This window comes from Artemia sp. Qi Xiang Cuo, chromosome 11 (assembly GCF_049724085.1).
Source record: "Artemia sp. Qi Xiang Cuo chromosome 11, ASM4972408v1, whole genome shotgun sequence".
NCBI lineage: Eukaryota > Metazoa > Arthropoda > Branchiopoda > Anostraca > Artemiidae > Artemia > Artemia sp. Qi Xiang Cuo.
In genome coordinates this window covers 68,004,415-68,023,024 of record NC_142804.1, presented here as the reverse complement: position 1 = coordinate 68,023,024, position 18,610 = coordinate 68,004,415, and the positions used below count along the sequence as shown (strand labels likewise).

General features: G+C 37.3%; 1 protein-coding gene across 2 annotated transcripts in view; it reads left to right on the top strand.

Moving 5' to 3' along the window:
- The window catches only part of LOC148947272 (serine palmitoyltransferase 1-like), a 64,651-nt gene extending 49,185 nt beyond the window's left edge, over positions 1-15,466 (top strand). For both annotated transcript variants that reach the window (XM_089096969.1, XM_089096968.1), the window contains exons 7-9: positions 2,964-3,075; positions 9,851-10,107; positions 15,112-15,466. In XM_089096969.1, the coding sequence (XP_088953095.1) occupies positions 2,964-3,075; positions 9,851-10,107; positions 15,112-15,279 (537 nt within the window). In that variant the 3' untranslated portion in view covers positions 15,280-15,466. The remainder of the gene's footprint in view (positions 1-2,963; positions 3,076-9,850; positions 10,108-15,111) is intronic.
- Positions 15,467-18,610: the final 3,144 nt, after the last annotated feature.

The window sequence follows — 18,610 nt, the reverse complement described above, 5'->3', positions numbered from 1 at the left end:
TTTTACGGTTATTGGAGGGAAATAAAAAAGTTGTGGTTTTTTTTGCACTTCTGAAAATTTGCAATAATGGAGATACGTCCTTTTGATACCCGACTGACGATATATGAGCTTTGGTTATTTTGCTAATTAATTTATTGGTTATTCTCTATTTTATTTTCACTGTAAACAAACAGTTATATTTGTTGGTTTTAAGAGCTGTGAAAAATAAGTTAATAAAACAGCTTCCAACACTATATTGTGAGAACTCCCAACACTATATTGTGAGAACTTCCAACCCTCAAGAACAAAAAAGAAGTGCAAACATAAGTTAATAAGAAAAGTTTTCATCCTTGTATGTTACATCAATTATGACAACTTCCAACCCTATCCTAACCCTAAGGCATGCTCTCTCCATCCCGCCGCAAAATGTTTGACTCTCTTGACCCGGAGCAAAATCCCTGAATGTTGAAATCGAACTCAAAAATCGAACGTTGAACTCGAAATCGAATTCAAAATCGAACGTCGTTTTATCCGTATTACCCATAGGGAAGCAATTTAGTTCTAGGGAAGTACTTGTGAACATTTTATGGAGCATGCTGACCAAGTGTTCGTTGCGCAGGTACCGATCTCCTGTCTCAATGCCTTTGGCCGGCAGTGCAGTGCGTGATCTGGGCAAATCATCCGACGCCTCCCGTATTTTTTCCCCATATTTCCCCAGGTACCCATTTAGAGCTGGGTCGACTCTGGCTGAGCTTATAGAGTCACACCATTGACCCCTTTCCAAATAAAATACCAGCAACACCAGGACTCGAACCCCTTACCTCAGGATTTCAAGCTAGAGCGCTAGCTACTAAAAAACAGAGGGGATCGGGAAAAATTCTATTATCCAAAATATTCCACTTTTACCACCATAAAAGTGATGGTAAAGTTTTTTTTACCCCCATGTACTCACATGCTTTTCCCCTCTCAATTATAATCACAAATATTCAATATGTCTGAATTTTTTTTCATCGAACAAGAGGCGTCAATCGCGTCTATTACAACACTGTGCTTCCGACACAGTTGACAGATAACTTGTAATTATATACAATATTATGACAACTTTCAAACCTATATATTATAATGTGTTGCTTTTTACCCTATATAAAGATAATTTGTGTTTTAACTAGCTGAACTATTGTTCATTTTTAATGTAAATACCAAATTCCATAGGCTATGCGACTAAGATGTATACTAAACCTTCGATTATTTATTAGTTATGTCTCATCTCATCTATTAGTTATTTCTATATGTAGTTTTCTATTTTCTATATATAGTTATTTCTATTTCTCTCTAGTTATTTCTATATATTCCTCATAAGAAGAACTTCCAACAACATATTATGACAACTTCCAACCCTATATATTATAATACTTTGCTTCCAACACTGTTTGCACATAATTTGTGTTTCGTTTTAAAAAAGGCTAAAAGTAAGTTAATAAGATCAGTTTCCAACTATGTCTGTTGCATATTATGCTTCCAACGCTGTTTACATATAACTTGTTGTTCTAAGTCGTAACTAAATGTGCTGTTCTAACTGTGTTGTTCTAAAAATGAAAGTAGTATTCAATTGTCAAAATGCTTTTGTTACCGCAGAATATCTTACATATGGATTTTTTATGGACAATTTTCTGTATTTACGTGCTTGCTCATTCATCAGTGAATTCATAAAGTTTGTTTTAATTGGCATTAAGGTAGCGTAGTATAAGTACATTATGATCTAACCAATGAGTCTCTTGGACAGCAGAAAAAAAAATAACGGAGAAAAAACCATAGCTTTTACAGTTTCACGAGAACTGGGAAAATATACTTTGCCGTCTTCTTTCAAGACTGAGCCCCCCCCCCCCGAAAAAAGAAGTCTTTTCCTAGAAGTTCAAGCTCTATCCCAGACCTGTTAGACAAAATACAATATACTTACCCAATTGCGTATGAAATTAACAACATTTTAATGAACCCTATTGGCTGCATGCGATTTTCAATGAGATCCAGTCGCTTGCCTATGCGCAAAATAAAGGACGCATCCTCTCTTGTGAACATCCAAAACCCCTTGGACTGATCTGATCTCCGCTCTCTGGGTATCTATAGCACCTTTAAGTATCACGTCATAGCTTCCTGATTTGCTATTGGCTGGCTGGTATTTTCCGACACAATCAGGTTATATTAAGTGGGTGTATTTAATTTGGCTCCTAAAAATTTAAATTGTATTCCATGGCCAAAATACTTCTTCTTTGTATTTTTTTTTTTCAGACATTGTTTAAGTATTCTATATTTATGAAGCTCATTTCGAATCTTGACATAACCCCTCCTAATTTTCCAATTTTAATAATAAAAATAATGCTGTCGGACAACAGAAAAAAAAATGAAGAAAGAGCCATAGCTTATACAGTTTCACGAGAAAATATATATACTTTGCCTTCTTCTCTCAAGACTAAGCCCCCCCCCCCTCCCAAAAAAAGCAGTCTTTTCCTAGAAGTTCGAGCTCTATCCCATACCTGTTAGACAAAATACAATATACTTACCCAATTGCGTATGAAATTAACAACATTTTAATGAACCCTATTGGCTGCATGCGATTTTCAATGAGATAAAGTCGCTTGCCTATGCGCAAAGTAAAGGACGCATCCTCTCTTGTGAACATCCAAAACCCCTTGGACTGATCTGATCTCCGCTCTCTGGGTATCTATAGCACCTTTAAGTATCACGTCATAGCTTCCTGATTTGCTATTGGCTGGCTGGTATTTTCCGACACAATCAGGTTATATTAAGTGGGTGTATTTAATTTGGCTCCTAAAAATTAAAATTGTATTTCATGGCCAAAATACTTCTTCTTTGTATTTTTTTTTTAGACATTGTTTAAGTATTCTATATTTATGAAGCTCATTTCGAATCTTGACATAACCCCTCCTAATTTTCCAATTTTAATAATAAAAATAATGCTCTCGTAGATTGATCACGTGGATATGATAGCTGCAAACACGGAATATGCTCTGGCGTCAATTGGAGGATTTTGTGCTGGTACTTCCTATGTCATTGACCATCAGAGACTCTCTGGGTTAGGTGAGGTTTTTTTTTGCTAATGCAAATTAATTATTCAGTACTATGACAAAGCTTGCCATCCTAGCCGAGCTGTTAGCACGCTAGACTTAGAATCTTTTGTCCGTGACGAGAGGAGTTCGATTTCTTGTGTTGCTGGTTATTTGGTTTGGAATGGGGATCAGTGGCGCGATTCTGCAAGCTCAGTTATAGTCGACCCACCTCTATAGATAGATAGATAGATATTTATTGCAACAAAAGCCTTTTCGGGCCATGGCAAAATAACAAAACAAAAATAAATACAAAAAAAAACACACAATAAATTACTCACAATTCATCAAAAAAGTTTCTCTATGTGCCATACCCACTCTTGCAAATTTACCCAACCTTCTAAAATCATTAAAATTTCTACTTTTTAAAATTTTTTCAAGCCAATCCACCCCTCCAAAATCTGTTGAAAACACTTCCCTCCTCAAATTTCTTAACTCCTGGCATGTACCCATAAAATGGATGAGATCTTCCTCCTCTCTAGACATAGGACACTGGTAAGGACCATTTTTAATCCTATAATTCCCAATATATTTCCTCCTTTCTCCAATACCCAAAAAATTACCACGAACCGAAATTACCCATCTTAAATCCTCACTACTCATCCCCACTTTAAAGTAAACTTCCTCCCCCCAAACCTCCTTTGCCAGCCCATACAGCCCCAGGGACGCCGAGGATGATTTCTGATTCTGCCACCTTTGAATTTCCTGCTCTATTAGTCTATCCTTTACTTTTTTCGCAACTAGCCCCACTTCCACACCTAGCCCCTTCCCCTCATTCCAATACTCACTAAAACCACATCTATCAATAGTCTCTTTAACCCGGTTTGGCCAAGAACTTTTCCTGCCATCTACTAGCATTTCCTCATATTCATTCTTTACTAGCCTCCTACTAGGCAGATTTATAATCCTTTCCCAATAATTTACTATCCGCACTAACCTTCCCACCCTTAATGATAACAAACCTAAATCACCTTTTAATACTACATGATTAAACTTATCACTAACCCCCATTAACCGCTTAAAATACATCAACTGTAACCGGTCTACCTTATCAGCCTTCTCCATACCCCACACCTCTGCTGCAAAAGACATTACGGAAGCTAGCTTAGTCTGGAATATCCTTTTCTGAAGCCTAAGGTCTGTCAGGCCTACTTTCAAAACACTACTCTTTAAAACTAGCCATTTAGCCCTAAGACCTTTACTAGCTACATAATCAATTTGCCCTTTCCACCTACCATTTGAAGTAAACTTGCATCCTAAATAAACAAAATCTTCAACTAGTTTAAGCACTTCTTCTCCTACACTAAACCTTTCCTCTATATTCCCATGTTGTCGAAATACCATAACTACTGACTTTGTGACATTTAGGACCAAATGCTTCTCATCTAGGTATGAGGACACCATTCCTAGCAGTTTTTGAAGGTCAGGCCCATCTTTAGCCACCAATACTATATCATCCGCAAATAACAGAGCGAACACCTGCATTGCAGACAGATTTAGAGTTGGGGCTCCCTGCCCTACCATATAATCTTCTATATCATTAAGATACAGGGAAAACAACCTAGGTGAAATTGTACAACCTTGTTTAACCCCTAACCTACTGACAATTGCCTGAGAGTAAAACTTTCCTACCTTAAATACCATTCTAACAACCAAATACATTTTAACAACCAATCCTACAAAACGTCTCGGCAGCCCTAACTTTATAAGTCCTACTACTAACAAATCTCGTGAAACTTCATTGAATGCACCTCGCAGGTCGAAAAAAACTGCGTATAGCCTAACATCCCTTTTACTCATATATTTCCTAACAAACCCATACAAAATAAATATCTGATCTACTCCACTATATTCCCCTCGAAACCCTGCCTGAATTTCTATTAACTTATTTGATTCTTTAAGCCAACTATCTAATCTAGCCACTAACACTTCACAAAATAATTTACTAAGGCTATTTCCTAAATGAATCCCTCTATAATTCTTATGCAATGCTCGGTCTCCCTTTTTAAAAAGTGGTAACACTATTGAAATATTCCACTATTGAGGCCAAACCAACTTGCTAAGGACACTTGAAAATAACGTTGATAACAAAGGCAACAAATATACCCTAGACCACTTCCAGAGCCTTGTTGGGATGCCATCAACTCCTGTTGCTGAGGTCCTTATCATCTTCTTTAGCGAATTCCATATTTCATCGCCTGTGAAAGGCTGCAGTAGTTTGTAATCTTTTTCCTTTAGAGGGAATTCCGCAAGGTTTTCGCCAACCACCCACCGACTCAGGCTATCCGTTTCCTCTCTTTCTGTCATCTTGCTTTCGATGAATTCTGGCCAACTTTCCGCCGGTGGGATACTCGTCTTGTCAGAAGCGTTTGTAACTGATTTTTTTATTATTTTCCAAAACTCATTCTTGTTACTATTCCTAAATTCCCTTTTCATTCTCTCTGCTTCCTCCTCTTGAAATTTATACTTCTTCACTTTAACAGTTTCTTATACTCTTTTCTTCGGCTTTTATACATATTATTAAGATATTCCCTCTCCTCATATGAACATTGTCTCAGTAGCTCCAATGTTTGCACCAACTCTGATTTTTTCTCTACGCATTCACCATCAAAAAAACCATTTAACTTCCGTGGTTGTTTCTGAGCTGTAGTAACACCTACTTCATACAAACTATCAATTAATACCTTTAATGACTCTTCTATTTTTCCTACATTTTCCAATATTTCTCCCTTCTCTAGTCCTGCCTCAAATTCATCTCCTAACAGCTTAACCTTAACCTTCTCTTCTTCCTGTGATTCTAGCCTCAATGGATCTCTGACTTCTAATCCTTCTTCTAATACCTTGCTCCTGAAACCCCCCAATGACCTTTTTAATGCCCTCTTTTTTAACACATTCAAAGACAACCTAATCGGCAGGTGATCAGAACCCAAAACCGGGACCACCCCTAAACAAGCACAATCCGGCCAAAGAGACTTATTTATAACTATATAATCTACTACACTTGGATACTTCCCAAAAAAGCAAGTAAACTCTCCCGCTCTTTATCCTCCCCGATCCTCCCGTTTACTATAATTAAATTTTCCTTACCACAAATTTCCAAAAGTTTACTTCCCCACCTATTTTTTCGGCGATGGTCCTTACTAGTCCTTGGAGGGATCTCATCCATTTCTTCATCACCCATTCCATCACAAGGAGATTCCGAGTGGGTATGGTCCTCAAATTGGCAAGACCATGGCTCTTGCAACTCCCCAGTGTATGCATTGAAATCTCCTAAAAGAATAAAGCCATCGGCAGGAAACTTTGTCAAAAAAATATGCAACTCTTTTTGAAATATCTCCCATGTATCCTCATCTGAAAAAGAACTACTTTCTGCAGGGATATACACAGAACAAAACACATGACTTCTTTTCCCCCGTGAAATTCTTACCCAAACTAAGTTACAAGACTCACTTTTTAGCCGGATCACATCATTAGATGACAAAAAAACATCTGAAACAAACAACAATACACCTCCATAATAACGACCATTTCTCGACATTTTACGATTTGCACTAAAGCAACTATAATGCTTAACTATAATATTTTCTCCAGACCATGTTTCTACAAGAGAAATAACTTGAGGATTACAAGCTTCAACCAGGTCCTTAAACTTATTTTGCGTGAACCCTTGTATGTTCCATTGTGACACATTTAATAGAGAATTTTCACCATGTCCCAAATTTCCCTATACCGCCTCATTTCCCATTGTCGGTTCTTGCTGTCTTGGGCGGAAAAGTTTTTTTGGTACTATAGCCCTCTTAGCGTCATCATCACCCGAGGTTACTCTGACACTATACTCTGCGGGTCTTGGGCGGTTTACCCTTATTGGTTCGATGTTATCAGGACTAATAATTTCCGCATTCGAGCTTTTCGCGGGATTACGCTGCTTTAGTGCTGGGATAGCTTGCGATCCCCCTGGAGCTGGGGTTTCTGTTAAAGACATCACCAAATTACGATCTTCGTTCCCCATTCCAGAGGTCACGGAACTAAAAGATACAACCGTTGCTGAAGATTCAGATCTAGTCCTAGCATTAGACGGATATGCCAAGCTACCGTCGTCTTCAGGGGGCATGCTGCTATAGATTTCCCGACCGACAATGCCCGTATCGGGCGGTGGCACCGAGTGTGAATTATTCTGGGGGGAGGGGTTCAGCTTGGTTTCTACTAGGAGGGTTTATACTTTCATGAGCGGTGTTACGTTTTTGTTCTTCAACAAGGCCGCTTGTGTAATTATACATGAAAACCTGGTTACCGATGAACAACTTAAGTCCTCGTAATTTAACATCAATAAAACCCTCAGTCTTTGTATCTTTTAAAGTCTCTTTTAGGTTTTTTCTGGCAATCAACTCACGTTACGTGTAATCAGGACTAATTGATAATCCCAACCTTCGCAAAAGAAAACCTGATTTTAATACATAGTCACGCCCGGCAACACTTGCAAATTTCATCACTACGGGACGGACGCTCATTGAACTTTTAAGTCTGAAAGCGTCACGCACATCAAAAGGACGGAGATTTAAATTCGGAATTCCCGCATTCAAAGCACTGACAACATCTTCCAGAAGTGAGCGCCCCCTATGCTGCGGTGAAAAGTTATAAAGCTCTATGTTTCCTCGCTTCATGTCAGTTTCTAAATACTGAATTTTTCTCAGTGCTAATCCAACTTCTTCCCATACATTTGACACATCTCTGCGAACCGACTGCGATTCCCTTTGAATATTCTGGACTAACGACGCAACATTTTCAAATTTATTTCCCAACTCAGCCACATCCGACGTCATTGAATTGGCCTGCCTTGACATCGGGTCAATAATATCCAACTTCAAATTAATTGCTTGAATTTGCGTTAATAATGCATTAATATTATCTTCCATTTTAAATCAGAAATGAAGATCAAAAATGAAAAAGATTTATCTTTACGTCAGGGCTGTGCCCCACGGGTGCTTCCGTAACCGGCCAGACTTGCATGGCACAACCCAGCCTAAATTTCGCTCGGCTATAAAAACAGCATTTAACGAACGAATCCTAAAATCGTAATTCCACTTTCAGTCCAAAATTCAATAATCACTGGCAAAAGCTTTTGCAAGCAATACGATTTTGCAATTTTGCAAGCAATATGGGTACCTCGAGAAATCCTGGGAAGGTAAAGAGGAGGGGCGTGCAAAAGCAAAGGGTGACTGGCCCCCCACTCCCCATTGCACTTTCTGGCTGAAGGGCCATGAAACGAAGATCAGCACCCCCGGTACGCCGTTTTCTTTACCTTTACCCACCCGTCAAAGAAACTTGAGTTCTTAAAATTTCATTGACCGCCCGCGAGTATTCTTTGCTTTAGTTTTCTGTAAAACACTCTTATACTCGTGTTTAGTCGAATTTGACAGGGATTTCTCCTTTTGTAGTTTATGCTGTAGGTATACAATTTCCCACTCATTTGTGGACATTTAAAAAAACAAATATCTTGTGTATTGTTAAAGAGGTACTAAAATTTAGAATAATTAGAAATTACTTAACAATGGAAATTACTTAATACTGCAGGGGGACTGCTAATCCCTCAGCCCCCTCCCTCTGATGAAGTGTCCTTTTGTCAGTAGTGTTTTTTAAGTAAAGGGCTAATCACCCAGTTGCACTTCTCGCAACGCATAGCTTGCTGGCTCTCAACCTGCTCGAGCAGTAAGTCGTACTGAGGGATCTTGTAAATGGCAGGCCACTTCATAGTCGGAAGCTTAACAAAAGACAAAAAAGGAAAGCATATTCAGGCCGGCGTGATCTAAGCAAACATTTTGTGTTGCTCTGCTCAAGCTTTCTTTTAAATCTGGTATTTTACAATGGACTTGCCATGAAGAAGGAGAGGGGGGATTCTCTGATGGATAAAAATGAATTTTTATTTTAATCTTCCTCGTGGCTCTTCCCTGCAGGAATTTGTGGGTTAATTTTACTGTTCGTGAAGAAATGGTAAAATAGTTACACAGCCATTGCAATTTAATTATTTAGCGTCTTCAAGAAAGTCCCCTTTGATTTATAATCTGTTTTAGGGAAAACGGCTGAACCTTTTTCAAGGCACCAGAAGCAACCCCTAGGGGGCCAACCCTCCTCTCCCTCGTATAACTTATCAATTGATGTTAATTGAGATTGTAAGTTCCACCCAAGTGATAATGATGGCAAAACATTGTATGATGCAAAACATGGCAAACATAACACACTGGCTGAGTGCCTTCAGGGACGTTTCCTTTAATTTAGAACATATTTTATTGAAAACTGCTGATTCTATTTCAAGGCAACTAAACCAATCCCTAAGGGGCTAACCCCCATCTCACTCCTATAATGTATGGACGAATTTTAATTACGCCTGTGAATTCGCCCGACGTGACGTTAAGGGTAAAATACCTAACTAGCTATTGCAACCAAATGGCTTACCTTAGCATTGCAACCAAAATGGCCAAATGGCTTAGCACCATCAGGGATTTTTTTTTTTTGTTATTTATAACTTGTTTTAGTGCAATAGACACATCCTAAAGGTAATCCCCCCCCCCTCTCTCTCTTATAACTTATGGTTTACTTCTATTTATTTATGTAAATTACAGCCAAATTATTGTACAAGCTTTAACATGAGTGTGGGCACTGTATGTTTAAATGTCAGGTTCTGGAGGGCCTGTGGAGTCAAGTGTAATACATGGAGCCAACCTAATATGGTCTAATCTCCTTATATATTCTAGGCTATTGTTTTTCTGCCTCTCTTCCTCCTCCATTAGCTACTGGGGCAACTGAGGCTGTTCGAATTCTAGAGGAAGATACTTCAAGGCTTCTCAAATTGAAAGAAGTTTGTCGTCTAGCTGATAAGGTATTTAGAGAAGCCATTCCAAAGCTGATGCTATCAGGTCATCCAGAATCACCTGTTAAACATCTTTATTTGAAAAAATCCATGGGTTCCCGAACTTCAGATAAAGAAACGCTGAGGAGAATTGTGGGAAAGGTAAGGTTTATGTTGTTCTTCTAACAAGATGAGAAGATAAATGAATAAGAATAAAAAATGAAATGAAATAAATAAAAAGTGAAATGAATAAGACAAAGAAGCTCAAAATAAGAAGTCTGAAAGGCAAAAGTTAGCTTTAATGTTCCTTAACCTGAAAGCTCAGATTTTTGAAACAAAAAATCTTTCCATTAGTTTTTCTTATTATTTGGTGATTTGCTCTAATTATGAAAATTTGCTGCAAAGATTGGCCATTAGTCCGTTAATATTCCTGAGCTTGCAGGGTTTCCCTGAATTTCCTCAAATGAAAGTTGAGTTCTCCAAAATCTCCATGAAAATTACCTTTCGTAAATGCACGAACGTTCACATGAAATACGAATCATTAACTCTTGTCAACGTTAATTTTTGGGGAGATGTTAGAGGACCCAATTTTAACTCGGATAAATTCGGGCACAGCGGAAGCCGCTGTAGCTAGATCTTTTTCTAATTTTTTTTTTTTTTTTTTTTTTTTTGGTTTTTTTTTTTTGCTTTTAACGATCAACGAGCCTATACTAACTAAATTAGAAGTGTAGCTGAAGCTAGCTTAAGGAACCGAGAGTGAAATAGATTTCTCATGGGTGGTACATAGGCTACATTTTTTATATAATTATATATAATTTATTATATATTATATATTATAACTTATATATTATATAGACTACATTTGATTATAATTTTCTAAGATGGATTTCGCATCTTTAAAACTGATGGCTATCGCATCTTTAAAACTAACTATTAACGATTCAGCTCCAATTTATGTAGGCGTTTTTTTTTTAGTTTTCTTGTAGTTTTTGATAATTTTTTGTCAAAATTTTTTGAATGGTTGTATTTTTTCTGTTTCGCAATCCATAAAGAAATGAAGTGCGATGTTTGCTTAAAGCAGTGTTATTTTTCCCCGTAGTATTCTAAGGTATATGAAATCTTTTCTCAAATTTCTTCAAATGGAATTTCTTCAAGAGAAGGTTAGATTCTCTAAAATCTCCCTGAAAGTTACCGTTCGTAAATACGCGGACGTGTACATGAAATACAAATAGTCTTGTTAACGTCAATTTTTGCGGAAATGTTGGAAAACCCAATTGTCTTTTGGATACATTCGAGGGTAGTGGAATGCCGCAGTAGTGTAACTTTTTTTTACTGTCAACGACCATATATTAACTAGACTATAAATATGGGGTTGAAGTTAAGTTAAGGGGCCAAGAAAGAGTTCTCGTGGTTGGCATGTAGGCTGCATGATGCTCCCAATTAAACTTTTCTAAAGTGGTTTCCACATCTTTAATGCTAATTGTTAATGATCCAAGTCACGTATGAAGTTTTTTAGTTGTTTTTTTATTTGCCAAAATTTTTAAAGGGTTGTATTTTGTTTGTTTTGCCATCCATAAAGAAATGAAATGCCATGTTTGCTTAAAACCGTGTTATTTTTTAACAATGCTATGTAAAACAGCGTTATGTTTGCTTAATATAGCGTTATTTATCTTCTGTAGCATTCTAAGGATCTTCACGAAAAATTTGTGTTTACTATGATTTTGGATTTCTGTATATCTTAAAACAATTTTGAAGAAAAGATTTTGCAAAAGGAAGTCTACATTTGGATCCACGCTTTAACATTCAAGAAGCGTCACATAGTTAAGAATATGATAAAATATGCAATAAGACATGTAACAATATCGATATTGAGACATGTTTTTATGTAATTCGTTGTGATAATGTCTCATTAGTGAAACTCGAACCTGAGAATTCTTGCATACTAGGCAGGTTTTCTAGCAGTTTGCTAAGATAGTGTGTTCGGAAAATTCGGTAAAGATAAGATTTTTTCAAGGAATAGCTGTCACAAACCAAGACGAGCCGAGGTTTGCACTTCAGGGTCAATAAACACAGCCAAAAACAGAATTCTTCAATGCTGCACCTATAGGGTCTTATCCAGGATTTTTTTTTTCAGGAGTTGTTTCCAAAAGAAAATCCTCCCGTGGACTTTGTCTAACCGTTTCAATAAGGTTAAGTCTGAGCTCCTAGCTCCATATGCTGTTAGTCCGCCCCTTGCTAACGAAGGCGCGTCCATATAGGCATATTTTAAAGGGCCTTTTTTTTAGCGGATTAAAAATTCCAAAAAGAAATTTTATCTTTGCTGCTTCTAATGCCTTGGAAGAACTCTAATACAAAGAAATTTTCCACGTCAAAATTCACTGTTTTCTTCTGTGGAAGTTTGTCATTAAAAAAAAATTATGTTTATTGATATTAAAATCCTTTCAAATGGATTCTCAGTTAACCTTTTTTTGATCAGGAGATCCGATGATTGATAGGAAATTGGCTATAAAATGTTACAAAGACTTTGTTCCAAAGCCTGGGCTTAATGAAGTACAAAATTTAGAAGCTTTGAAATGGGTCTTTCACACGAGGTTTTTGGGAAAAGTTTTAAGAATGAGCTCATAATTCAAAATGGCAGTACTTATAGGCTATTGCGATGAATCTTCTACTACTACTACTAACAACTCACCGCAGTACCCAGTCGACTGAGGCCAACAGAGCTACCCACGCTCCTCCTCAAACCCAATCTATTCAAAGCCTCCCTTTTTACACCCTCCCAGGAAGTTCCCATTCCCTTTAAATTTTTCTTTATGACATCCTTCCACCCCAGACGAGGACGACCTGCTTTCCGTTTTTCCCTAAACGGTTGGTGGAAAAGGACAATCCTTGACATTTATCATCCTTCATCCGCAGAACGTGCCCTAGCCATCTCAACCTTTCTTTCATTATAGCCCTAGAAGGCGGGATTGAAGCATATTTTTCGTACAGCCTACAGTTCGAAATACGGTCAGTCATCAGGGTACCCAGAACAATTCATACGCAGTTTCTCTGGAAAACGTCTAGTAAATCTTCATCCAATTTTCGGAGCGCCCATGCTTCAGAGTTATCACTGTACCTTCCAGTATTCTAATCTTGGTTTGCAGACTTATTTTCCTATTCTTCCAAACATTTTTTTAACTCTGAAAAAACACCCTGGGCCATGGCTATTCTACTTTTTAACATCTTCACTGCTCCCATCGTCTTTACTAATAATACTACCAAGGTAAGTGAAGCTGCCCACCTTATCAATCTTTTCGTTACCCAACGTCATCTTTCCATCTTCACTTGTTGCTAGCCTTAGCGACTTAGCCTTCTTAACATTAATTTTCAAACCTATTCTAGCACCCTGAACTCGCAAAACCTCTAAAAATTTATTCATTTTGCTCATACTTTCATCTAGGATACTTAAATCATCAGCATAATCTAAGTCCAGGGGAGTTTTTCCTCGTCATTTGATTTCGTGGTCTCCCATTGCCTTTCCTGTGCTCCTTAAGACAAAGTCCGTCAAAATTATCCACATAAAGGGGGATAGAACACAACCCTGCTTAACTCCTAATTTAATACAAAATCAGCTGCTAACCTCATTTCCTACCTTAACCGCAGCAATGTTTTCTCGTACATGGCACTAATCACTTAAATGTAAAATGAGCTCATTGGGTAAATGTGCAACTGGTTCAGTGGTTTAGCTGTTGCTGAATGAGCACACTGATTCCAACGGTCTTTCCATGTCTGGAAGCATTCTCGAAAATTTTCTTCCGTAAGGGTGTGAAGAACTTTCTGTATGTACTTGGATGCCGGTGATTGAGTCAAATCTCTTCTCTTTCAGTGATAATTTAAACTTAGGAAACAGATAGAAGCCATGAGGGGAAAGGGGTGTGTCGGAAGCACGCGAATGTTGAATGGGGCTAAAAATTTCTTGAACGAGAACTGACAATAAAGTCGTGATGAAGGACCCGATTTTTCTATTTCCAGAGGGAAGACTTTTCCTCTGAAATTTTTCATGCAAATGCTGAATTGCTGTATTTTAGTATTCTTGCTTGTCTATTTGCTGCCTAGAGGCAAATTCATAGTACACCATTTCAATAGAATAAAAAAAAAACTACATTGTCTTCACATTCGACTGATTTTGTCGGTCTTTTTCACTGACACTGTTGGACCTTTGTTTCAGTACTTGAAGTGACCTTGAGATACCAAGTCGCTGTTGTTTCTGCTCCACTGACAGTGATTTTGGAGTGTACTGCGCGCACACTTGACGCATTCTCAAAAGGTTAAAATTGACTGAACGGCATAGAAACTTATATTTTGGTCATTTTAGTAATCCGAATAACATTCAAATTCCATTAGCTTCGATTGTAAGAACTGATTTTTATCGTTCTCTCTCTCTCTCTCTCTCTCTCTTTCTCTCTCTCTCTCTCCCTGTCCCCCCCCTCTCTCTCTCTCTCTCTTTCTCTCTCTCTCTCTCCCTGCCCCCCCCCTCTCTCTCTCTCTCTCTCTACCTCCCTCCCTCTCTTTCTCTCTCTCTCTCTCTCTCTCTCTCTCTCTCTCTCTCTCTCTCTCTCTCTCTCTCTCTCTCTCTCTCTCTCTCTCTCTCTCTCTCTCTCTCTCTCTCTCTCTCTCTCTCTCTCTCTCTCTCTCTCTCTCTCTCTCTCTCTCTCTCTCTCCCTATCTATCTGTCTCTTTCTTTCTTTCTTTGTCTTTCTCACTCTTTTATTGTTGTTTCGGTCTGATTAACATGCATTTCTTTTCTTCTTGTCTGGTTCTAGCCTTGGGGGGGGGGGAGATTTTTATTGTTAAAGTTCTTATTCAGTAATGATTTAAATTAAATAATAAATAAAATGTTCTCCATAAATCTTAAAAAAAAATGTTTGGGAGAATGGTATGATGTAGGATTTACCGACCCAAACCCCAAAAGTAGAAAGCGGAAAATCTACGCACAAACTGTTCATTTTATACAAATAAATATTCTTGAAACCATGTATTCAAATAGCGAGATTTTATTGACGTGGATAATTTTCATTTTTGAGTTTTATTAAGTATTACAGCTTTATTTTTCAGGAAGTTTAAAATAACCCCTTGTCTGTTTTGCTCATTTGATATTTTTTTTTTTTTTTTTTTTTTTTTTTGCAGGCCTTAGAAAGAGGAGTGTGCTTTGTTTGCCCAAGCTACTTAGAAAATTCGGAGAAGAACTTACCGCCTCCTAGCATTCGACTTGCTCTTAATTGCCTTCTTTCACACGAAGATATTATGAATGCTGCCAATGTTTTATCAGAAGCTGTAGCTGACGAAATCAATTAATCTATCATCGGCTTTAGTTGTTCCTCACGTCACCAATTAGTCAAATGCCAGTTCCTTTTTTGTATTTTTATTGCCATTTATTTGTGTATCTTATTATTCCACAATTTGATTGAATACCTCTATGTGTGAATTTTTTGTTTTGTTTTATAGATTTATTCTGTATTGATATTATACATTCTATCCTACATCACAAAATCCTAAGAAATTTGGTCCCGCCTATTTTATATTAACAACCCAGGACACCAAAACCATTGATTATGTTGTACTCAAATCTATACTTAAGGAATAATAAGTATGATTGACATTAAAGAATGCAGCAAGTGTTGTATTATTCTGGACAGCATTTCAGGGTGGCGCTTAGGGGTGGTCCCCCTTGATGAAATAGTTGCTTAGTAAACGACACAGCTGTGAACTGGATTTTGAGTAATGTGGGCTTAGTTCATTTTGGTGGTATTCTTAACCTTTTCCTTGTCATGTTATTTTATTATGAGCTATCCCTTTGTAACAGGATGTTTGTAGGCGTGAATATATAATTAGCCGAAGGTAATAGACTTGAGATTGCTTGTTCAGGGCGTTGAATCTTGTTGATAGAAGTACATCGCCAAGTGTTGAAATCCACATAGAAGCCAAGGCAAACCCATGCTTACGCAAAACTTCCATTAAACTGGAGGTCCCAGGGGCTTATTGCTGGAAAATTCTAATCCAGACCCCAGTTTGCCCCCCCCCCCTCAGCTGAAATTTAGTTTCTTCAAAAATATTGCCAATGCCAAGATAAGCCTGCATAATTCAAACCTCCAGAAAAACGGGTCAGCTCTTTTTAGTATATTTTTGCCTTTATGGTACTATATGGTTCTTTTTTCGTTGTCATTTTCACTTGATTTGGAGAAATTGGCTCCGACTTTGCAACCCCCACCCACCCAGGATTTTGACGAAATTACGTCATTGTATTCAGGTAGGAAGGATGGGATATATAGGCAGGATATTGGTATTGATGTGGATTTTGCTAATGGTATAGGCTAATGATGTTAATGTGGAGCTTTCAGGGACTGTTTAGGGGAATTTTAGGCTAAATCAAAATACACTATGTGCATGCAAGTTATCAAAAGGCCTTATCAGCAACGTTTCAGAAACGGCTTAAAGTATTAAGTTGAAACTATCAGGGCATGAGAAGGTAATGTTTAACTAGACCAAAAAGGCACAATGTGAATACTGTTACTGCTACTACCACTAATACTACTACTGTTATCACTAATACTAGCCTCAGTGCTCTTACTATTACCACTACTAGTATGACAACTACTATTGCTAATGCTAAGGGTATTTTTAAAGCTTTCAGGGAATGGTAAGTGTGGTGTTGTACTGAATCAAAACACCACGTGCACGTGGTTTATCAAAGGGATGTATTAGCTATATCCCAGCAACACCTTGGGGTATAAAGCTCAAACTTCCCGGACTACCAATGCTACTACGACTACTACTTCTACTTTAACTATTGTTTCTATTACTCCTAATATCGAACTAAATCAAAATAGCTTAATTACATCCAGGTTGTCAAGATATCCAGGTGGGATATATTAAAACAAGAATAGGGTATTAAGTAGAAACTTTTAGGGAAAGTTTATTTTTATTTAAAACAAAATCAAAAGGAACCATGTGATTGCTGGTTATCAATGAGACGCCTTAACAATATCTCAAGAGCGACTTAGCACATTCAGTTAAAACTTTCAGAGCTACTACTATCACTACTTACGCTCTTACTGTTGAAATAAAATCAAAAGGGTGGAAGTGCATTGTGGTTGTCGAAATAGCATAGATACGATGTCTTAGGAACAGAATAGGGTATTAAGTTTTGTTTTTTCTGAAAAAGTTGAGGAGATGTAAAACTAAATCAAAATATACTACTTTGATTGTCAAAATATTCAGATTGTCAAGAGGGCGCATATTAACAAAACAAATATGAAAAATTTTGTCCAACATATAAATAGTAAGCAAAAATATAGATTTTATAGATAAAAACCGAAAAGATTAAAGAAATTCCTGTTTTTTAACCAATGAAAAACAATTTGTTAATTAAAAACGACCCGAAATTAATTTGAAAAAACTTTCCGCCAAAGAATTTTTTCAAAGAAAAGTAAAGAGCTTCGTGAAAGAAAAGATGAGCAGAAATAAAGTCAAATAATTTTTCAAGTTTAAAACTTCCCATTTCCTCTTTTTGTGAATTTTTTTACATCATTTTTTTCAGGATCAAATCATAACTCATGTGTTTTTGCGACCGTACCTGAATTTAATGCTCCATATTTTGTCCCAATTCCACAGAGTTCAAGTATTTTCCTTTTAGCTGAGTTACCACGCCTGTGGTGGCACTGTGGATTGACCTCTGCTTGGCAATACAAGACCCTGATTTCTATACAACCTGACGCAAGGTCTTTTGTAGTCAAAAACTGTCGTCAATCCACGGATTAGACCTCTTAAGGGAGATACTAGATCATCACATAAGACTAAATATACCCAGAATGCTATTCCAATGAACTCAACAGACTATTCGTGACATGTTTCACATATAGAACTTACTCCTTCCAGAGGGCAACTCTTTGGAGCAGTCCTTCACGTTTTTACTCAATTTACTTCCACAACCAATTACTGGATCCTCAGCATATGGAATACTGTTTTTGTATTTATTTATCTGTTTTTCTTTCTTCCATTTATTTTTCTATAGATTCAAAGGGAGTCTCGTCACAGAAATATGCCTAAAGCATAGATTTTAGTTCCAAGAGCTCGTTCTGTACGCTATATCAGTTTATGTAAAACTGTTTCAGGAACATCAGACTATAAAACCCATTTGGTTTTTAAGAATCAAGTTTTTCATCCCTGGATCAAAGAGTAAGGTAACTTAAAAGAGTGGGAACTGAGGCTAGTGTCGACAACGAAAGATTTAACGCTATCTAGCGTTTGGCGACAATTGGCATTTTTGCAAACTGTAAATGTTTTTCTGTCAGGAACTGAGATCAGTAATTTTACCCACTTCACAAATCGAATTAATTATTCTTGTTGTTACACTGAAAAAATATCAAGCGTCTTCAAACACTAGATGGCGCTTAGGGTTTTTTTGTCAACACATACAAAATACTTGTTACAAAACACAAAAATTCTAGCGCAAGTTTCCACTCTTGTAGATTACCCATACTCTTTGCCCTGTATTACTAATCAGGTACCAACTTATAAATTGTTCCATCGCTTTCATTTGAAAGGATGTTAGCTTGATCAGCTTGTTGAATATGGAATGTAAATAATATCTTCCCAGGCTTAGGCATAAAGGACCTCTTACTTGTAG